Source organism: Sciurus carolinensis, chromosome 3 (assembly GCF_902686445.1).
Source record: "Sciurus carolinensis chromosome 3, mSciCar1.2, whole genome shotgun sequence".
Lineage (NCBI taxonomy): Eukaryota > Metazoa > Chordata > Mammalia > Rodentia > Sciuridae > Sciurus > Sciurus carolinensis.
This window is the reverse complement of record NC_062215.1, coordinates 120,728,749-120,750,881: the sequence shown is the minus strand read 5'-3', so window position 1 is coordinate 120,750,881 and position 22,133 is coordinate 120,728,749. Positions and strand designations below refer to the sequence as shown.

At 32.3% G+C, this 22,133-nt stretch overlaps 1 protein-coding gene across 1 annotated transcript in view; it reads left to right on the top strand.

Annotated features, from left to right (window-relative positions):
* The window catches only part of Tlk1 (tousled like kinase 1), a 139,350-nt gene that overhangs the window by 103,224 nt on the left and 13,993 nt on the right, over positions 1–22,133 (top strand). The window contains exons 11-13 of the mRNA XM_047543133.1: positions 3,436–3,624; positions 8,165–8,231; positions 20,199–20,296. Of these exons, the coding sequence (XP_047399089.1) occupies positions 3,436–3,624; positions 8,165–8,231; positions 20,199–20,296 (354 nt within the window). The remainder of the gene's footprint in view (positions 1–3,435; positions 3,625–8,164; positions 8,232–20,198; positions 20,297–22,133) is intronic.

The window sequence follows — 22,133 nt, the reverse complement described above, 5'->3', positions numbered from 1 at the left end:
GGAATTACGTTCAACATCTTCCCCTTACTATTTGAAAGTAACCGGTGTTAACAATTTTAGCTTTAAACAGACTTATTGATTAATTAGCATTCATCTGTAATGTAGTATTCTGATTTTCCAAAATATAAACCAACATTCTAACTTTATAGGTGATAATTTGGGGAGAAAAATTGTTAGAAATTTGATGTTCATTTGAAGGGTTGTGTGTGTGTGTCTGTGTCTGTCTCCCAGGATTTTTCTACATACCTCTTATTTTATTTATTTGTTTTTCTTTGAGGTGGGGTCTTGTTATGTTGCCCAGGCTGGTCTTGAACTCTTGGGCTTGAGTGATCCTCCTACCTCAGCTGCTCTACTGCTGGAACTAAAGTGCTGTTACACCTGGCTTTTTACTTAATTTTATTTTTTTCATTCTGTCCTTCGTAAGTGCTAATATTCAGCCCTTACCTGCTCTCTATTCCTAAGGAAAAGGAATTTTTTCTCTTTTCCCTGAGATAGGATAACTCAAATCAATTGAACTGAACATGTGATGACTTTAGCATTTCAAAGGTAAACTTTAATACAAAGATATAATTATCACCTCATTTTCTTGAATTTAGATGGTGGTAGGTAAGGATAGGTTGACTGTTTCTATGTTAAAGGAGCCAGGACCTATGCTGCTCCCATTGGTTTGTTGATTTGTTTGTTCGTTCGTTCTTCCTTTCTTTCATTTGCTGGGAAATTTATAAAAATCAGAAAAGCAGGAATATGCCAGAATTCTACATCAGCTTTCCCAGAGTCAATCCCATTATGAAAAACAGAGCAAAGTCTGTTTCACATGGTATCACATCAACAATGCTGCTTCAAACACTCGTTCTCGGAACTTGTTAAAAAAATGGACTTCTCTCTCAACAGATTTTTGAGTTTTTGTTCAGTATAGGTATGCTTAGGTATTAAGCATAACACAATGAGGACAGTGTCCTTGTGATGCTAGAGCTTAGGTTTTAATTCTGTGAATAATGGACAGTGTTAAAGGTTTATATGTAGTGTTTGTGATCTGAATTGAATTGTAGAATGACACCTGATAATGTGGAAATAATAATGAAAAGAGGAAAAATTGTTGACAGTTAATATGGAGAGGTATCCAGATGAGAAGTGATTATTCTTGAATTAAAATATTGACCATAAAAGTGGAGGAGAACAGGAAATGGATTTGAGATAGAAGGCATAATTTTTTAGTATCTTGTGAACAAGAACCTCTGCTACTAAACCAGACCTTGTCCTATAATGAATAAAAGAAAAGGTTATATAATTCATTTGCGTGGTCTAATATACCTGCCAGTAGTTAAAATTCCTCCACTGAGCTATCAAAAAAGAGCAAAATAACTTTCATGTCTTAACTATCATTAATAAGCATTTGTTGGGGATTTACTGTTGTTACATATTTTTGTATTATGCTGTTTGTAATCATTGGTATAAAGTAATTAGAAGATGAAAAGATAAATGAATAAATGAAAATAAATCATGTAAATAATCTCTAAACTGGATGGTCCTTCCTGAATAATCAGAATTATTCTATAGCTATTATTAGCTATAAATCCATTAGCTATAAATTAGCTATAAATCCATTCTAATAATTCTGTACTTTCCATTAGGATTATAATTAGACTGTTTATTTGCACTTAGAGCATCTTGATTGTACTCTGAAATTGTTTTTAAAATTATTTTTGGCCAGGCACAGTGGGTACATGCCTATAATCCCAGAGGCTCAGGAGGCTGAGGCAGGAAGATTTCGAGTTCAAAGCCAGCCTCAGCAACAGCAAGGCACTAAGCAACTCAGTGAGACCCTGCTGCAAAATAAAATACAAGAAAGGGTTAGGGATGTGACTCAGTGGTTGAGTGCCCCTGAGTTCAATTCCTGATACCAAGTAAATTTTTTAAAAAAAGGGTTTTTTTGTTTTGTTTTGTTTTGTTTTTTGTGTTGCTGGGGATCTAACCCAGGGCTTTGCAGGTGCTAGGTAGGTGCTCTACCTTTGTACTACATCTCAGCTCTAAAATTTACTTTTTTAATAATTATAATTATTTATTCCCCCTTCCAGGTGAAAACTGGATTAAGTTCCTATTCTCACTTTGCTTTTCTTGAGATTCTTTCTATACCCTTTTGCTCTTCTACCTTGATTCTTCCTGTTCTTTCATTCCTGTCATATTCTGCTGTTCCCTCTCTTGAACCATAGGAAAGGAAAGGGAACGTATGCAAAAGACCAGTTATGCAGAGTAGGAACTCTGTATTTCTGGTTTGAACGGTAGAGATGGAGGTAGATGAAACATTTGACTTGCTCCAAATCTAAATATCATAACCAGGTAGGGTTTTAAATATTTTCATGACATGGTATGGTGACCTAAAAGCAACATGGTTACTATTTGACTAACTTCGAGTATTGTATTATGGGATAGCTTAATGAAAAGATCCCATTAAGCTACTTAATGCTTCAAACTGTTAAAAATCTCCAACCTATATTTTTATAATAGACATAATATCTGTTTTTAGAATTAGTGAGCTCACTGTAAAATTGTTTAGGTTCTTGAATGGAAAATGTTAATAGCTTCACATTTATTAACTTGCTGGTTTTAAAAAAAATCATGCTGATTCTCTTGCTGTTCCCTTGTCTTAACTTAAATTGTCAAAATTTCTTTTTTCTCCCCAATCTTTTTATGTTAAGATAAATTTTTGTTTCATTTGAAAATATCAACTACACATTTTCAAAATTTCTTTTTAAGAGATAAATTTAGAAAATAACACTTTCATATTAAATTCATATTTGCCTTTTGTAAGCTTGTCTGCAAATATAAAGTGATGAGATGCATGTATAAAACCTACCCCATTCTTAACTGCTAGGGTTTTTTTTTAAGTTCATTCATGTATTTCATCAACTTTTTAATTGAGCATACCAAGTTATATGTGTTGATCACTGTGCTAGTGTTAGGGGTACAAGAAGATATAAAATAGATATGCTCTCCGTTCTTGTGGAGTAACTTACCAGAGACATTCTGGTGAAATATCTATAGGAATTGTATTTGTTACAAAGGGAAAAGTGAGGACAAGGTACCATCAGATTATGTATGGTAACACACCTTTCCCTGGTCCAGGAGTTTAGGAGAACATCTCACTTAAAAATAACTGTTTCAGGGTTGGGGATATAGCTCAGTTGGTATAGCCCTGGGTTCAATCTCCAGCACTGCCAAAAAAAAAAAAAAAAGAAAAAGAAAAAGAAAAAGAAAAAAGAAAAAAAGATTTGTTTCAAATGAGAACTGAAGGATGAGTACAAGTGGATTCACAGGAGTGGAACCAAAAGGCCACAAATTTATATTGTATAATTTTTCATGTTTTAATGTATTTTTTCATTTTTTAACTGTGGGAAGTAATTGAAGTTTAATATGGTTTTATTTATTTTTTCATAGGCAACAAGAATGGGTGAATCAGCAAAGGGAAGATATTGAACGGCAAAGGAAACTTCTAGCCAAACGCAAACCTCCCACAGCTAATAATTCTCAGGCACCTTCTACCAATTCTGAACCAAAACAAAGAAAAAACAAAGCAGTCAATGGAGCAGAAAATGATCCCTTTGTTAGACCAAATTTACCACAACTGTAAGCCTTTATTTTAAATTTTCCTTTTACATTTAAATTGTAAGTCGTGAGCATAAATGTTAGTAATGGAGTTGTTTATAATTAATATTTAAAAACCAAAAATAGTTTTGGCCAGAAGGAAGACAGTATTGAAAAGTAAACTCTAAATTAATAAGCCCCAAACATTTGAATTCTACCTTCGTAAGTGGATACTCGAATTCACCCTTTCTTATAAGTCTGAATTAGTTTTCAATTCAATGTTCCTATTGCTTTTCCTTTTCCAAGAGAATGTTAATTTAAGTACGGTAACTGTCATTTATTTTCTCAGCCTCTGAAAGCAATTCATGGGTTTGGTTATGGATATTGTTTCTCTTTTCTGCTTTTTGTTTTCTAAATTTTCAGTGTTAATGACTTGCTCTTTGTAATTCAAATGATAAAAGCATTTTTTAAAAATTGTTATATACTTAATGGTAGAAAATTTGGAAAATGTGAAGAGAGTAATAATAGACTGTAATCCCATCCCACAGAGAACACCATTGTTAAAATTTCAGTGTATAAGGTAAATCCAAACTTAACTAATTTTTCTGTTTTAGAAGAACTTACATGAATTTATGTAGATAGAAAATATATATACCCTTTATATTTTGTATGGATATATTTTTTCCTCTATTGAAAGATGGTACTTTGAATCCCATCATCTGCTATATGAGGGACAGCTTCTCCTGATACCTTCTTTATCTTACATCATCAAACTTTTGCTATCTACCAGTTCCTTCCTTTCAATCCATCAATATTTGAGTCTTTTAATTGCATCTTTTTAATTTCTTTAGCACTATTTTGTAGTCTTCCCTATGTAGGTCTTTTCTTTTCCTGGGTGAAGTTTATTCCTAAGTATTTAATTTATTTAGATGATGTAAGTGAAATTGTTTAATATTTTTTCAAGGTGTTCATTTCTGGTGTATAAAAACACAATTGATTATTGTGTATTGATCTTATTCCCTGTGTGTTTGCTGAATTTATTCATTAGGTCTAATGAATTTTTTTTCCTTGTGCATTCTTTGGGATTTTCTACATGAAGAGCCATGCCATCAGTGAATACAGATAGTTTTACTTCTTTCTAATTTGGATGCATTTTTTTTTCCCCCTGCTCTAATAGGACTTCCAGTACAGTATCGAATAGCAGTGGTGAAAGTGGATATATCCTGATCTTAGAGAGAAATTTTCCAAATTTTCACCATTACATGTTATAAATTCCCTTTATTCCTAGTTGTTCTAGACTTTTCGAAGGCACCCCCCCTCACTTTTAGAACTCTAATCCTGAAAGCATGGCCTATGGTTAAATGTTCAATAAAACTCTGTTAAATTTTAATAAATAAAAGGTCTATATTTCCCCACATACACACACACCTTTAAGTGACCCTAATAACCTATTTATGTAGCTTATATCATTTAACTTTGGGACTTTTCCTGCTTAAACAGATTGTCATTGAAAACACTGAATATCAAATATATTTAGAAAGATTTTCATAAACCCTACTGAACAGCTTTGTTTAAGAGCATTAGCATGCTTCTAAATAAAATATATTTTGTGTGTACATACAATAAAACAATAAATTCTACCTAATATCTGATAAGATTCATATAAGAAGACATGGTTTGTTTGGGAAGAGCTGTATCCTTGCATTATGTGTGAATAAAAGATTTGCTAAATAACCAGTTGACTCACTAAGAGAATTTAAAAAAAAAAAAACCTTAAAACAGACTAAAAATTGGTAATTAAAAGCCATTAATGTTAATACTGTCCTTAGTTCTTTTCATTCTTTATAATCAAATCCTGTTTCTTTAGAGAAGATTGATCACTTTTGTTGTTTTCCATTAATGTAGATAACTAATAGAGATATCTAAAAAACTTTTGTCAGGTACTTCCTACTAGGGAAATGTAGACAAATGTAAGAAATGGCTCTTCTACGCCGTTGGGGTTTGCATTATAATCAGTGAGACAAGAACTTTAGAATAGGAACACTTAAATTGGTATCTGTGAATTGGTATATGTAAACTTTTCTGGGGAGAGAGTGTTTTATAACTTTCTTTAGATTTGCTTTTTAGATACCTGTGTTTATAAAATGGTATGAATCACTGCCCTCCAAAGTCAGTAGCATACCAACTCAAGACAACAAAATATATTCCTCTCACATGGGAAAAATTCTTAACAGTCTACACATGTAGGAACTTTGCAGTTTTTCATGATACCCAAACTTCTTAGTAGAATACAACTTAAAAAATTTCAGAGATGGGACTGGAATTGTGGCTCAGTGGTAGAGCATTTGCCTGGAATGTGTGAGGCACTGGATTCAATCCTTAGCACCACATAAAAATAAATAAAATAAAGGTATCGTAACCATTTACAACTACAACAATTATTTAAAATTTTTTTTCAGAGAACTTGTTATGTACTAGTTTTGGCTTTTGAATATCAAATTTTAGCTGTGTTTTGTTAAATCAGTAAAAATCAGTGTATAGAATTGTATTTTATTCCTATATAGAAACAAACAAACAAAATACATAGTTTTTAAAAAATTAGTCTGAGCTCATTCCATGGTCTACTAGTAGGCCTAAAACTCCACTTTAAGAGTAGAAAATTATGTCATTATATAGATAATTAAACTTCCACTCATGGCATATGTACATATCTAGAAGCTATTTGCCAACTTTCCTAAAAGCTTTCTTGCATTGAGTTAGTTGAGACATTATATTTAGTTTTTAAAACTCATTTTCTTTTAGTATTGCCTTTCATCCTCTTCCTTTCACCCCCATCTGCATCCACACTGCAAGTAGTTAATTCTCTAAATTTGCTCTAACCTACTAATATAGTATAAACTATTACTACTATTACTTTATTCAGTGTAAAATCCATTGGTTTTTTTACTCTAAGAACAGGTAGAAAGACTTAATTTAAAATGTTTTTCTTCTCACTCTTAAGATGATTTTAGTGAAATATATTAGTTGAATTTCCTTGTTTCTTTTGCATTCTCTTTCTTTAGAATTAGTAAATTTAATTGGCATCTATCTAAAGGGAATAGCATAAACAACTAAATGTTGTTGAGGGACCTGAGCTATGCCTGAATTAGGACTTTACCAAGTACCCTCAGAACATATAAATAAACTAACAAACAAGGGCTTGACTAGATACAAGCAACTCTTTCAAAGTTAGGTTGTGAAATGAAGGTTATTTTCTGTTTATTCCTTTTGCTTTATCAGAACAAAATCATTTTTCTTAAGAATAGTATATAAGTCTTACAGTGGTCCTGTTGTTGGATTGATAATAAAATAATCACATCCCATATTTTAAAGATTTAAAGTTTTATGTTTATTAAGAATTTAGTGCTGGGCGCAGTGGCAAACGCCTACAATCCCAGCAGTTTGGGAGGCTGAGGCAGGAGGATTCAAGAGTTCAAAGCCAGCCTCAGCAACTTAGCAAGATCCAAGCAACTCAGCAAGACCCTGTCTCAACATAAAATATAAAAAGAACTGAGGGTGTGGCTCAGTTATTAAGCACCCCTGGGTTCAATCCCTGGTACCAAAAAATTAAAAAAAAAAAAGAATTTAGTACTGGGGAAAGGGATATAGCTCAGTGGTAGAGTTCTTGAGTAGCATATATGAGACCCTAGGTTCAATACCCAATACCCCCAGTACCTCAAAAAAAAAAAAGTTGGGGGGACTGGGGATGTAGGTCAGCGATAGACCATTTGTGTGGCATGCATGAGACCCAGAGTTCAATCCCCAGCACTGAAGAATTTTTAGAATTTGGTGCTGTTAACATTCCTTTATTTTGCTTATTTGCTTCTGATACATCAAAGTAGATAAGTAGATAACATCTGAATTTTTCTTTTTCCTTCCTTTTTTCTTAAAGCAGTACTCAAGACTGAACTGACACCCTTTGAAGTGGTTTCCCATTACTCTTTGAGTAAAATTATTGATATTCTTTACCTGGCCTAAAATCCATACTTATCTGCCCCATCCACGCTTGCCCACCTCCTTACATCCTAATGCTCATTTTTTTTTTCCTTCTTGTATGCTGTTTCAATCTTAGAATGCTTGCACTTGCTGTAACCAGTGTCTAGAATGTATTCCCAAGTCCTCTCAAGATTGTTTAACAACTGGAGCAAATTATTGTCATTATCTCCCAAGCTTTTTGTTTTCTTTAGAACACTATTACTTAAAATTATTTTCTTTTTAAAAAATTGTTTCTTTCCTGCCTCTTTACTTCCATATGGAGTATAAGCATAAACTAAAATGTTAAGGAGAAATTGTCTTTTTTCCCCTATGTTCTTTGGTTCTAAATTCTAGGTAACTTCATACATGGTTCTCATCAAACAAGTGTTAGTTAATTGCTCCATCTGTAAGTATTAGGTATATATGCTGAAGAATATCTTAAAGGATTTTTGACCAAAAATTATCATTTTAGTATTTCCATTTGATCAATTTTACCATGTTTTGCTAGTTGTTAATAAGAAATAAGTATTAATCTCAAAATGTAGAATTAAAATTTCACTTTTGACAGGTTGACTTTGGCAGAATATCATGAACAGGAAGAAATTTTCAAACTTAGACTAGGACATCTCAAAAAGGTATGTGAAACATATGCTGGAGTTTTAGTTTAATTTGTTACCAGAGTTTGTGGAGAGTTGTGTTCTAAGTCTCTGTATTTCAGAAACCAAAACATAAGAGAAAGATGCTAAATTTAGAAACTTAGACCAAAACACCAAAAAAAAAAAAAAAAACATTAAGTTGCATTTGCATGTATGTTGAGTATATTAAAATAATATTTCTTCACCTTGTGACAACTAACTTAAAAATACTGAGATGTTGATATACCAGGGTCTTTAGATTACCCTAAGTGCCACCTTTTGATAGAAAATGTTTTATTCTTAAGGTAAATGTAAAATTCCATATTGTTTGTGTCTATTTCATAATAAATTAAAATAACAACTATCAAAAGCATACTTATTTCTTTGGCTTAATTTTTGTTAAATGCTTGCTTACATGTTTTGATTAAAATATGTACATAAAGTTTAAAAGAACCTAATCACTAGTCATAGTATAAAATGATACAATTTAGAAAAAAAACTGTTTCTGTATATTATTGTAAATTTTTATAATGTATAGCTTTGTGCTTATTTGTAAACTCTGAAGTTGTAAAAAGTCCATTGATTTTATAGGTCTTGATTGTAATTCAAACCTTTTTAAAGAACTAGTGATAAGAGACTAGATTTTTCCCTGCCAAATGAAGTTTCTAATAGACACAAAGATTCCTTTTCTTTGACCCAGTGTTTTATTTCGGTTTCTCTTGTCAGGTTTATTTAAATTTTTTAATAGGCTGAAGTATAGCTAAAATGGAGTTGATGAACCAGTTGAAGACACTATTTATGAAGTCATTTCTCTTGGGTAGGATGAAATAGGACTGAGAAATCCATTCCAGTAGCTACTACCATCACACTATATACTAATTTGTTTTTATAATATTATCAGTATGCCAGAGGCCCTGCCTTTGCTTACAGGGAATAGAAAAAAATACACACACACACACACACACACACACACACACACACATTGCCATTTGGCTACAGGGAATAGGAAGAAAAAAAAAAAAAATATATATATATATGTTGTGTGTTTTTGTAGATGTATAATATATAATTTATATTTGTGTCCTTTACTATGCCATATTTTTCCCTGCCAGTACCCAGAAAGGATTAACCTAAATTACTTGAACAGTGAGTTCCAAATTATTTATTTTGGTCACCTTTAAAAAAAAGTCCTTCTATTGCATTCTATTGTAATTAATGACTTGTTCCTGCTCTTTGAGACTGTAGACAGCTTTGTCTATTTTCTATATCAGATGGAACAATAGAACTGTAATAACAGATCTACATCATGGAACTATGGCAGCAAAGAAGGAATTTTTATTACAGGATGAGTCACAAGTATTTATGTGCCCACCTAAGCTATTTTAATATATGATGTCCCATATAAAAAGTTACCAATTATTTTTGAAATCAACCTTTAGTGATAAAGGAATATATGTTTAGTTTTACTAGTATATGCAACTAAGTATATTAGAACTCTACCTCAAGGATTATTATTTTCACATGTAATAATACATTTTAAATTACTCTAATGATGACACTGTATATGTGAGCATTTTATGTAAAATCTTATTTTATGAAAATCCAAAATTTTAAAGCAGTTTAATTCAGAATTGACTACTAATATTACAAAAAATATACTTTTGAAAAGTTTTCAGAGGAGAGTTTGTTTTTGGTTTTTGATGATTGGTTTATAGCTTTCCTCATACTTGGAAAATATTTTGTTTCTGTGAAAAGTACTTTTATTTTCTAAAGTGAAGAATGCTTATGCATCTAGTTATTATATAAACACTTATAAATTGTTATAGAATACCTCACCTTCGTTCTAACCTCTATATTATCCGCTTTCCCAGTGTTCGACTTCTACATTCTTTGTATTTACTTGTTCTTTCTAGTAATTGTCCTTTCTATAATCTTTTTAGTGCTTTTTTCCCCCCCAGCTTTTTATCAGATTTCCTGAGCAGTCTTAGATTTCTAACTTTATTTTCTTAATCTACAACTTTTCTTTGACCTTCATCATAGAATATTTTGGGAGAATGGATCAACTAATAATGCTGAATAATGTCTTGAATTACATTTTCTTCTGAGAGACTGTTTTGGGTGAGAAGAATGAATGTAGTTATAAAGAATGTTGCTAGTAGTATATACAGAGAACAAAACTGAGAAAATAATGTCACCTTTAGAGAACAAATAAATAGCAGGCATCTGCTTACAACTGGCTATTGTTGATTTGTGCAATTAAAAAAATAATAATCAGTAAGGATCATGTATTAAAAATAGATTTCTAAAGCACAGTTGGAAAATAGGTCATTAAAAATAGGTTATTGTGTTTTCTAAAAAAAGATAGATTGGACAAACTTTTAACACAGAAGACAGGCTTCAATCAAGAGAAAAGACATTACTACCACTATATTATTAGCTCTCTGTGCTTCTGGGTTTATTAGACTGACACAAAGTATACCCAAACCTATAAGTTGTATAGCTGCTACCACAGGCTGAATCAGATCTGATCTATGAATATTGATGCCTATGTAACTTGTATAGCCAGTAACCTGTAGGATGTCAGTTTAGGGTTTAGATTTGGAACCTGGCGTACTTTTGTTAGCAAGGGGGACTCTTGCTCTCTATCCCTCCCTTTAAGAAACACTTAACATTAAGCAGAATTATTTATTAGATTAAATTTGTTAGTACAGAAGTAAAGAAATAACTTCATTAAGGAAATTGATGCAGTATGAACTTAGGAGAATAGAAGATATTTTTAAATTTTTCTTGAAATGAAATAAATTATATGTATTGTATTTCATAATGATAATTAAATAGGTAATCTGAAGTGTGAAAGAGTTTATTTACCATTGAATAAATCATAATGTTTGGTTCACATTCCATACCACTCTGTAGTGTTAGAAAAATAATAAATCCAAAGTGGTTAAAGTGTGATAGAATCAGGTAGAAACCTCTAAAAATAAGTAAGAACATGGCTATGATAAATAAGTGTTTCTAGTTGCCTTCAAAAAGTAAATGTAAACTTTACTTTTGGAATTTTAGCTTTGTCTTCTTTGATTAGGAAAATCATTGCAGAGCATCACTTTTTTCACTGTCTGAAGAATTCTTGGGGCTCGGACTGTACTCAGAGGTAGAGTGCTTGCCTTGCATGTGTGAGGCACTGGGTTCGATCCTCAGCACCACATAAAAAAATAAATAAAGATATTTTAAAAATTCTTTAATATAAATATTGTTTTAATTATTACCTGTTTATATATTCATTGCTTACTCATTTATAAGTGATTTATTTTCATACTCTGCCTGATACAGGCACGATTCAAATTCTTATTTTATAATATTACTTTTTAAAAATAATACTGCCTTTTATAGACTTTGAAGTTTTAACCATTTTTGAATGAACATTAGTTTTAACTTTGAATGCAAAGATCTTTTTTTGTATGCCTTGTCTGCGGTGATATGGCTAGTGAATGACAGAGCCGGAACGTGGACCTTTCCTTACTCATGTTTCAGTGGCAACATGCATATGCTTTATTTTATATAATTCTTTCACTGTAGATAAATTGTAAGTTGATTCTTTGTATTCAGAAGAATTAATTCACTAGTTCTCATTGCATATCTCCTCAAGTAGTCTCTTAAAGTAATGGGAGTATGTGCTTCTCAAGTTTTTTGAGAAACGTTACATTTTTTTTTTTAGAGCAGAGTTAAGTCATTTTTTTTTTACGCAAATCCTTTTTGTTTCTCTCTCTCATACATTTCTTTCTGTGGAAATTATGTTCATGATTGTTACCTAGCAGCTAAAATATTTATTGTTAGCTACTCTATTGATTTTCTGCTCTAAATTTATTTTTTAAAGGTCAGTAAGACAGGGCTGGGGATATAGCTCAATTGGTAGAGTGCTTGCCTTGCAAGCACAAGGCCCTGAGTTCAATCCCCAGCACCGCAAAAAAAAAAAAAAAAAAAGTCAGTAAGACACATTTTTTGTAAGACATATACTCTCTAAAATATTATTTTAAAAATATCTTAAAGATTTCACAGGATACAATAAAGCTGTATAATAAAACATGGAGACTATACAAGTTATTACTGAAAATATTTCAAAAAAAGGTAACTTTTCTATTGCCAAAACTTATACATAACTTCCTCAATGATCACTTACTAAAAGTAAGTTGTTTCTCATCAGGTGTGGTGGCACACACCTTTAATCCCAGCAACTGGAGACTGAGGCAAGAAGATCCTAAGTTTGAGGTCAACCTCTGCAATTTAGCAAGGTCCTAAGCACTTAGTGAGACCCTTCTCACAATGAAAAATAAAAAGAACTGGGGATGTAGCTTATTGCTAAAGTGCCCCTGGCTTCTATCCCTCATACACACACACACCAAAAAATAGTTCTCTAAAGCAAAGCTACTAACATTCCCATGCTATATATTTCTACCCCACGTGGAATCTTAGTATTTAAGGAACTGAACAAACCACATACCAGTTGATCCTGTTTTGATACTAGTCTTTCATAAATTCTAGTTATGGGAAAACAATTTATCTTTGTGATTTGAGAAGTTCTGCTAGGTCATTTATATAATCAAATTATCATTCAGAAGTTGAAGACAACTGTGTGGAAATGATTTGAAGAATTGTTATAAATGAACACATACAAGGGGAAAATTCCTGAAAAATCAACTTCCTTATGATAGATTCTCTCTGTAATCATAATACTTTTTAAAAGACACAAATTACCAGTCATACTTAGGAGGAAATTGAACTTTTAAAGTTATTAGGATCTGTAACTATGTCTTGACACTACTATTACTCAAGTTTGTGATATGAACAGCATATGGATATGGGTTGCTCTATTTTCTAGTCTTCAAATTTCATCATCTTCTTGGTTATTTAAATATTTGATTATTTAGAGAGAATGCATAAAGTTTGACGGCTCATTGTCAAATATTAAATGCTATGGTAAGAATTAGCTTTAATGTGTGCTTGGTGTGTGCTTGTGAGAGTATGTTTATTTAATTTGCAAGCCCTAAATATATGTGCCCAAAGTTTAATTGGGAAAACATAACCAATTTGTGATTGAAACAGGATTAGTGAAGAATCATCAGCACCAACACAAATGTATCTTTGCAGACCGAAGGAATCAGCTAAACAATTTACAGTCATCTCAATCTCTACTAAAACAAAAATCACATCCAACATGCCACCTGACACCATTTCTTTCTCTCTCTCTCCTTTGCTCCTTGCGATGTGGCATTCATCTCTCCTTGTGCCTCCGTTCTGAAGAGATAACAGTATAGCAACAACTCTGCCACTGAAATCCTGTTCTCTGACCGATAATGGCACCTGCAAAGAGAAACAACCAGTAACAGGCAGCAGCAGCATCAGTATTAATCTTCCATGATGAAATCTTTACAGGTCAAGAACAAGTACACAGCTCTTTCTCACTCCTTCACAGTGGACCATGCAACTAGTTGAAATGGAAGACAATGGATTGTCTACAAGCCTTTTGAACAGTGGAGAATACAGGGCGTTGGTTTTAGGTGACTTGACCCCCAAATATTCTTGGAGTTTGATATCCCTTCTGATCTTTATTTTTAGAATACCACAGTCATCTGATTTATCAAACCCTTAGTATTACCACAAAGATTTAAGTTTGCTTATGTGACATTTCCCGTCACTTTATAATGAATTATAATGAGCAAACATGATTCGAGAGGGCTTAATCTTTAAAACTCTGTGTTCACCTCTATATTTATGACCATGACCAAAAGAAATATCTTGAGAATTCTTCTATCAATTTAATAAAGTCAGCTACATTGTACACTATGTTCTATAGAATGTAACACAAGATGTTACTTGCATAGGTGTTTGTGGTGGAATTCTGATAGAAATGCACGAAGCTTGAAAATGGTCATAGTTAAGCCCATGAAGAATATTATGAGGCTGCTGGCTTGGTGTATGTGAACAAGAAAGATGCTGAGAAGTGTTGGAATTCTTCAATAATTTTGTCTTTACTGCTTCTCACTTTTAAATGAGTAGTCTACAAAAGATGTTTGCTGAGAGAATATGAAACTAGTTACAGACGGGAAACTGTCAGTTCTTTATATTCTACCTCATATTCCCTTAAGGACCTTCAGATATTCCTGGCTCTGATTTTTCACATTTATAATCAGACATCTTGATAGGAGATATTGTCGAATTACCAAAAATTTAGAGGTAAAAGGTGTTTTACTTCCTTAGTGTTCAGTATGAATCCATAAGGAATCCTTATGTTACATAAGGAATGAAATTTAAAATATTTTGGAAAGATTCTTAGAAGTCATGTTTTCTATTACTTAGAGCAGAGTTTGTTTAATTCAATTTGTTAGTCAGTCTAGAGAGCACTGTTTCACAAAAAAGAGACAACTTTCTTAGCCACCAGCCTTTCCCAGTCATAAAAATCATACAAATCGTTAAATCCATGCCACTTATATGCACATCCATAGTGACAGTGTTGAAGACTAGACTTTTGCTGTTATTGGGTGGAGAGTTAAATCTTCTCATAGTGTTAGATTCTTTGTAATCCACCAGCATCCTGAAAAAGGAGAAAAGCCTGTAGTGTACTGTAGTAAGGCCTTGTATCTGTATGTTGTAGAGCTTGGTGTCAGCACTTTGATTAGTGTTTAACATGAAGTAATTTCAGCCCCATGATACAGTGGTGCATAAGTAAACTGTTTAAAATTTGCCAGTCATTAGATTTGTTACATTTATTTGCTGCTGAGGAGGTTGGGTTTTGCTTTGTTTAAATAAAATAGAGGAAATACAGAAAGTCAAAACCTACTTATTTTAAAATAAGTTATTCCTGTTTAAGGTTTCAGTGTATTTGTTTATGCACTTGAGAATAAACCACCACTTCCCCCTCCCCTTAAAAGGCATCAAAGGACTTAAAGGATGGAGAGAAGAAAACATTAATAGTACAGCTTGTAAAGGAAGTATTCTAATCATAGCTAGTTAAATATACCTGAGGAAGATAATATCATGCTCCCATCAGTAGTGACCATTTTGGTGTTTGGACATGGCAATGGGAGGGAACATTATATAGAAAAGAAAACACATAAGAATTCATAACTTTTGTCTCTTTGTTTTCTTCCTATCCCTATCTCCAGTCATACTCAGAAATATGGTTATGGGGCAGTAGTTTTTAAATTATAATTCAGACCCGCTTTGTGTAGGTGGTTTTTGGCTCATGTTTCTGTTGGTTCAGATCTCCCATGTCTGTATTTAAGATTTAGGAAAGCATATATCTAGTGACATAAAATAATAAGCATAAATTTGAATTAAGTTGGTAATTTTCTCCTTTGTTTTCTTTGCACTACCTTTTCTTTCCATTATTTTTTTAAAATGTTTTTAATTGTAGACAAACATAATACCTTTTTAAATTTATTTAATTTTTTATCTGTCTACTTATGTGGTACTGAGAAACGAACTCACTGCTTCACAAATGCTAGGCAAGTGTCCTACTACTGAGCTACAAACCCAGCCCCTCCATTAGTTTTTTTGTTTGTTTGTTTTTGGTGGTGCTGGGGGTTGAACCCAGGGCCTTGTACATGCAAGGCAAACATTCTACTAACTGAGCTATATCACCAGCTCTCCATTAGTTTTTAATAGTGCATTTTGTCAATTTTACTTTTCAATTTCCTGGAGACAATCTTTAGAATGTCATTATTAATAGTTCATGAAACGTAAACAAGTTTTTGAGAACTTAAAGGTGTTGATTTTTAAGTAAATTTGGTATTAAGCTTTTTGAAATCTCAGTCTGAACTAGTTTTCTTAAACTAATGTTTGGACACTGTTGCATTTCTTTCCTTCCACCATTTTTACAATATACCATACAAATTATTTTCTTTCACCAACCCTCATGGATTATAGGCAAGTTAAGAGTGCTATATTGAAGTACTTCCTAAACTGGGGGTATAGCTCAGTGGTAGAAATTAAGTGTTTTGGTAGGGATAAAATGTAATATACATTTATGTTTTACTAAATACTTTTCAATAACTTTAATTTGGGAATGGAAATACGGGGTTCACATATTGAAATGCATTTTTTAACTCTTCAAAGCCTTCACACTCTACCTTTCTTTTAATAATTGTGTTTTTTGAAAAATTGCCACTATGGGAAATGCTTACTCCAAATTCACCTATTAGTTTTAACCTGAAAGCTTACAGTTTCTTCATTACCATAGCTTACTTTTGTCTTAGAGAGTTGAGCCAAGGGATATTAAGTTACCAGAGGGGAATTTGTTTACAAATAGAAAGCATTTCTATGGTGCAGATCTGTGAGAGAAAAAACTGTTTTGGTTAAGTTGCTTTGGGATATATCTTTCATATATATAATTAAAATTTTTAAACATTTTAAGGTGGTATTTTTACAGGTTTTTTATAAACCATGAGGCAGTATTGAGATATGTTGCTATATACTTGTGGGACTTATTTTTATAATATAATTCGGAATATCAGAGCTTTTTTTAAAGTACTGTTAAAACTGCTGTAGTATGTAATGTTGAATTGTTTATTATTGTGTCTTTAAACAAATAAGAGTTACGTCCTTTTATTTTGTATTTGATCACCAAAACTACCTCTCTTCAATATAGTCTTGTTATCATTCGTGTCCCTTCTACATTGTAATTGCCTACAGATATCTATTCATTTTCCGAGATATTATTTCTCTCTTTGTGTCTTTTAAATTTTGTTTTAATTAACTGCTCAGCTTCTGGTTTAATCCAGGGTTGAAACTTAAGTGTTCTTACTAAGTCAGTTTGGCTACTTGGACTCTCTTTTATTGTACTAATCTGACCTTAGTTTTGCAGTGAGTTTGAGGATTCCATTCTACAGTGATTAGTTGTGAATCCAGGTGATCCTCATTTCTTCTAAACCCTCTGAAAAATATTAATTCTGAGGATGCCCTAGAGGTTAATGTCATTTTTAAGGAAGGAGAGTATAGCCTTTAGGATAAACTATTGTGCCCTGGAGCCAGATCCAATTTGGGCAGTGCCCCTTTCTATGAGGATAGGATACTAGATAGTATTGCCTCTGGCATTTGCTTAATAGGATGTGTATTAATCTGTTCAGGCTGCCAAAATAAAATATCAGACTGAATGGTTTAAACAACAGAAATTTATTTTCTCATAGTTTTGAAGTCTTAAAAAGCTAAGATCAAGGTCCAGCATGGTTTGGTTTCTGGTGAGGGCTCTCTTCTGGCTTACACAAAGCCTATTCTCTTTGCTTCCTTGGGGGTCTGGGGAGAAACTCTTCTTTTAAGGTCATTATGAGGGCCCCACCCTCATGTCCATATCTAATTACCTCCCTGTCTTCAAATACCATCATATTGGGGGTTTAGAGCTTCAATATATGAATTTGAAGGGATCACAGATGGTTTTTTTCATTGAAATTTGAGAGAAATTACTTAGAGTTGCAGAATTATTCTTCATCCACAATCATGTTGTTTTGTTTTATGGCCTAAGTTATTGTGAAATGTTAAGTTACAAGATGGAAGAGGTAAATAAATTTCACTGATTGTGGATTTGTTTGTATGGAAGGTTCAGATATAGTTCCATCCTTTGACATTTCTTCCTGAATACTGAGAATCCAGTAATTTCCCCTAGTTCTTTGAACATTTTGTTTTGTTTTGTTTTTAGTAAATTTAACAGTTCTAAATGAATGAAGATTGTCTGCTTTTATTTTGTAATTTTATGGAACACATTTGGCATGTTCTATAGAGGGGGAAAACTTGCCTTAATTTACTGATACAAACAGTATTTTGTGATATGGTTACTACTGTTCTATAGACATGAAGATTATAAAACAAATGTAATTATGTGCATCAATAATCTAGTTGAATCTTGTAACTGTATATGTATAACTCAGTAAATTTAACTTCTGTAAATTGGCTATTGAAATAGTTTCCCCATGCCACAATTTCAAATAAAAGTCAAAGTTTTTCAGGTATTATTTTAATAGGCTTCATATAACTTGACCAGATTATTTAAAATTTAACCAGCCTACCAAATTTTAGTAACATAAAGAGTAAAGGTTACCACTTTCTAGATTCTGTAGTCAGTAAATTAAGTTCTGTGTTCCTAGGCACAACTGTATGACCAGTTTCTTATCTGCCTTGTATGACTAAATTAAGATAGCTGTTATGTTTTGAGTTTATTGTTCCAAAGCTTCTAAATTCATTTCCTGTTATAATGACTCTTTGATTAATGAATTTCCTAGTATGTCACCTTACTTTTTTCTTCACTAAGAAAAATATTTGAAGCCACGTGCAGTGGTGCACACTCTTGTAATTTCAGCAGCTTAGGAGCCTAAGGCAGGAGGATTGTAAGTTCTAGCCTCAATAACTTAGTGAGACCCTATCTTAAAATAAAAAAATCAAAAGGGCTGGAGATTTAGCTCAGTGGTGAAGTGTTCTTGAATTCAATCCCAAGTACTGGAGGGGGGCAAGAGTAATACAAGAAATATTTGTGAGTAAAGCTATATTAAATGAGGAAATTGTAGTTAAATTAAGGCAGTCTATTTAGTGTATCTGTTTTAGGGAAATCAAAAATTTCTAGAAAGTTTTCTCTTCATTTAATTTTCCATTCATCATATAATGCCTATTCTATTAGGCAAAAAGTAGTGGTTCAGTTCCATTTTAAAATAATGAAAGTAACCATAAGAGTTAAGTAGAACCCAAATAACATTTAGTGTTGGTTTTTTAAATCTTTGAAGATTTGTGTTTTTTTTTCATACTACTTAAAATATGCGTTTCAATTTAAGTCTTAGGTATAGAAGTAATAAACTTTACAACTCGTTATCTATATTTGAATGAAATGATAATATTTATATTTTCTAAATAAATTTCAGGATTATTAATAATTTGAGGTAAAGGATTTTTTAATATAAAAAATAAATTAGTAAAGGAAAAGCAAAAGAACTAATGAAATATTTAGAAATAACCTCTATTGCATGTGGTCTAGGTTTTTAATTGTAGTGGGTACATATTAGGCTAAGGTAATCTGTATTTATTTACTCAACAATATTTATTCAGAATATTTTAAAACTGGACATTTCTAGAAATTTCCACCAAAACTTGGTATATCTATATACATCCTTTAAGTAGTATTCAAGTTTATATTGACAAAAGTGTGTGTGTGTGTGTGTGTGTGTGTGCGTGCAAGAGAGAGAGAGAGAGAAAAACACGGGTGCTATGTCTGCTTATTTGTTTTGGCATCTAGTTTAAAATTTTTCTAAAAATTGTATATTTTAAGACATGAAAAATACACTTATCAAAATATTATTAAATAGTTGTTAAAGTGCTTAAGTCTTCATTCTGCCTACATTTGCTCTGATAACTGATGACGTACCATAGCATTCCATGCATTTTTTATTTTAACGTCTCTCTAGGATTACAGTAGGATTTATCCAAAATGAGTGGTCAGATTGCATGTGAGTGTATTTGTATTCCAAATGTTGTAAGGTCTAGGAATATTCAGTGATTGTCTTCTTCTTTTCTTCCTCTTTTAATTATTATAAAATTTCTTCATTTGTTTTATACTAAAAATTTTTCCCTCATAAATTAAAATTTTGATGAACCAAAAGTAAGATTTTTCAGGTCATTTTGTGTTATAACTTCAGACTACCTTGCACTTTCAGTACAGACATTATAAAAATAGATTTCTGTACTACAGAACAAAACCTACCATCTCATTAGGTATAGATTTTTTATGTGGAGAATGGTTTCTTGACATAGGCTTTTTGATTATCTTTTTCTATCTTTCAGGCATTGAAAAAAACACTTTGGTCTTTTAACTCAGTGGTACTTTATAATGCACTATTCTTCCCATCACTGTGAAAAATTGATGCATGGTAAAAATATCTTTTTTTATATCACAAATAAATTGAGCTTGTTATAGTCCCCTCTCTTCATTTTCAGGAAGAGGCAGAAATCCAGGCAGAACTTGAACGTTTGGAAAGAGTCAGAAATCTTCACATACGGGAGCTCAAAAGAATAAACAATGAAGATAATTCACAGTGAGTCATTATTTGTATTTGAGTTGTATATGATGAAAGTTCCCTTCCCCCTCCCCCATGGAGAGCAGACCATTTATTACACATAGAGAAGATCACAGTCTTTCTCACAGTTTGGAAGGCCTTATAGGATCTGGTCCCTGACCATTGCACCATTCCATCTCTGTCATCCTTCCCTTATTTACATATCATAGGCACACAGACCTCCTCAGACATGTCAGGCATAGTCCCATCTCAGGGTTTTAGTTCTTGTCATTTCCTTTACCTGAAGTGCTTCTCCTCTAAATATCTGAGTGGCTTACTTTTTATTTCACTCCAAATGTTCATTGGAGAGGCTCTCCTTCAGCCACTCTATCTTAGATAAAGGTCCCTGCCTCACGTTATTCCCTCTTTCAGTATCCTTTCCTTGCTTTATTTTTTCATAGGATTTATCACTATCTAGAATTATAAAAAATTTAGTTATTTATTATCTGTCTTCTCCTGCTAGACAGTCAACCTCATGAGAAAATGAACTTGCTTTGTTCTTATTGTATCACCAGAACCTAGACCAGTGCTTGGCATATGATAGGCACTTAATGAATATTTTTTGCCTCTGAATATCAAAGTTAATCTTACAGTATTGGAGGAAAAATTACATCAACTAAAGGTATTTCAGTGTGCCATGTATCCAGCATTATGTAAGAATTTGGGAAGAAATGGAAAATAATTATAAATCATATTCTTTGTTCTTGACCCCTAGTAATCAAAATTGTACCATGGATAGTACACGTTAAAGGAATGCAAAGCAAAAAAAGTAACTGTGGGTTTGTGGGAGCTTCATGAAGAAGATAGAAGTAAAAATTAAGTAATGAGCTACTTGGATTTAATTGGTATAAAAGAGAGGAAAGGTTTGTTTACACTTAAGACTAGTGATGTAATTTGAAGCTTCATGGCTTTATGAGTATGATAATTAGAAATAGCCAGTTCCCATTGTAAAACATGAATGTCTTGCTTAGAAAAAGGCCCACTCGTGATCACCTCTGTATGTCTAATTTATAAATATACAGTTCATTCCAGTGTATGAGGTGAGTGAAATAATAAGAGTTATGGAATAATCTAAATTCTGTCAGTTAAAATTCTAATAAAGCAACTGGATAAAGCTAATTTAAAATTAACTATTTTGAGCCATGTGGGGTGGCAGCCACCCATTGCCAGCTGCTTGAGAGGCTCAAGCAGGAGGATGGCCAGTGCTAAGCCATCCTCAGCAACTCAGACCCTATCTCAGAATAAAGAATAAAAAGAGATGGGCATATAGCTCAGTAGTAGAGCATGCCTGAGTTCAGATTCCAAGTACTGGGGACAAAAAAAAGTAAATAAAATAAGATGGACTGTTCTGAAAATTGGGTTCAAACTTTGTAGATATGACTTAGATTGTTTAACATAAAATGCATTGTTTCAGATTTACAATGTGCCTTAAAACTAAACAGCAGTTTCATTTATTCACAGGTTTCTTAGTAAAGCTTAAATTATCCAACCTACACTCAATTGATTTTGAATAAAATAATAAAATGTATTTGCACCTGGAATTATAAAGTTATTTTCCTTCCTTTTTCTGTTTATTTAAAGAATGTACATTTTGGAAACTACATTTTTCTGCTAATCCCTGCCATGTATTAGCTGTTAACTTTAAGTTACTTACCCTCTTAATATCTACATAAAATAGACCCTAGTGGGACCTACTTCATTGAGTTTAGAATTAATTGAATTAACACATGGAAGTGCTTAAGATGTAGAAGGTACAATAATTGTTACATAGTAATAATAGTAACATTTCTTGTAATTTTTTTACAAGTTTAAAAAA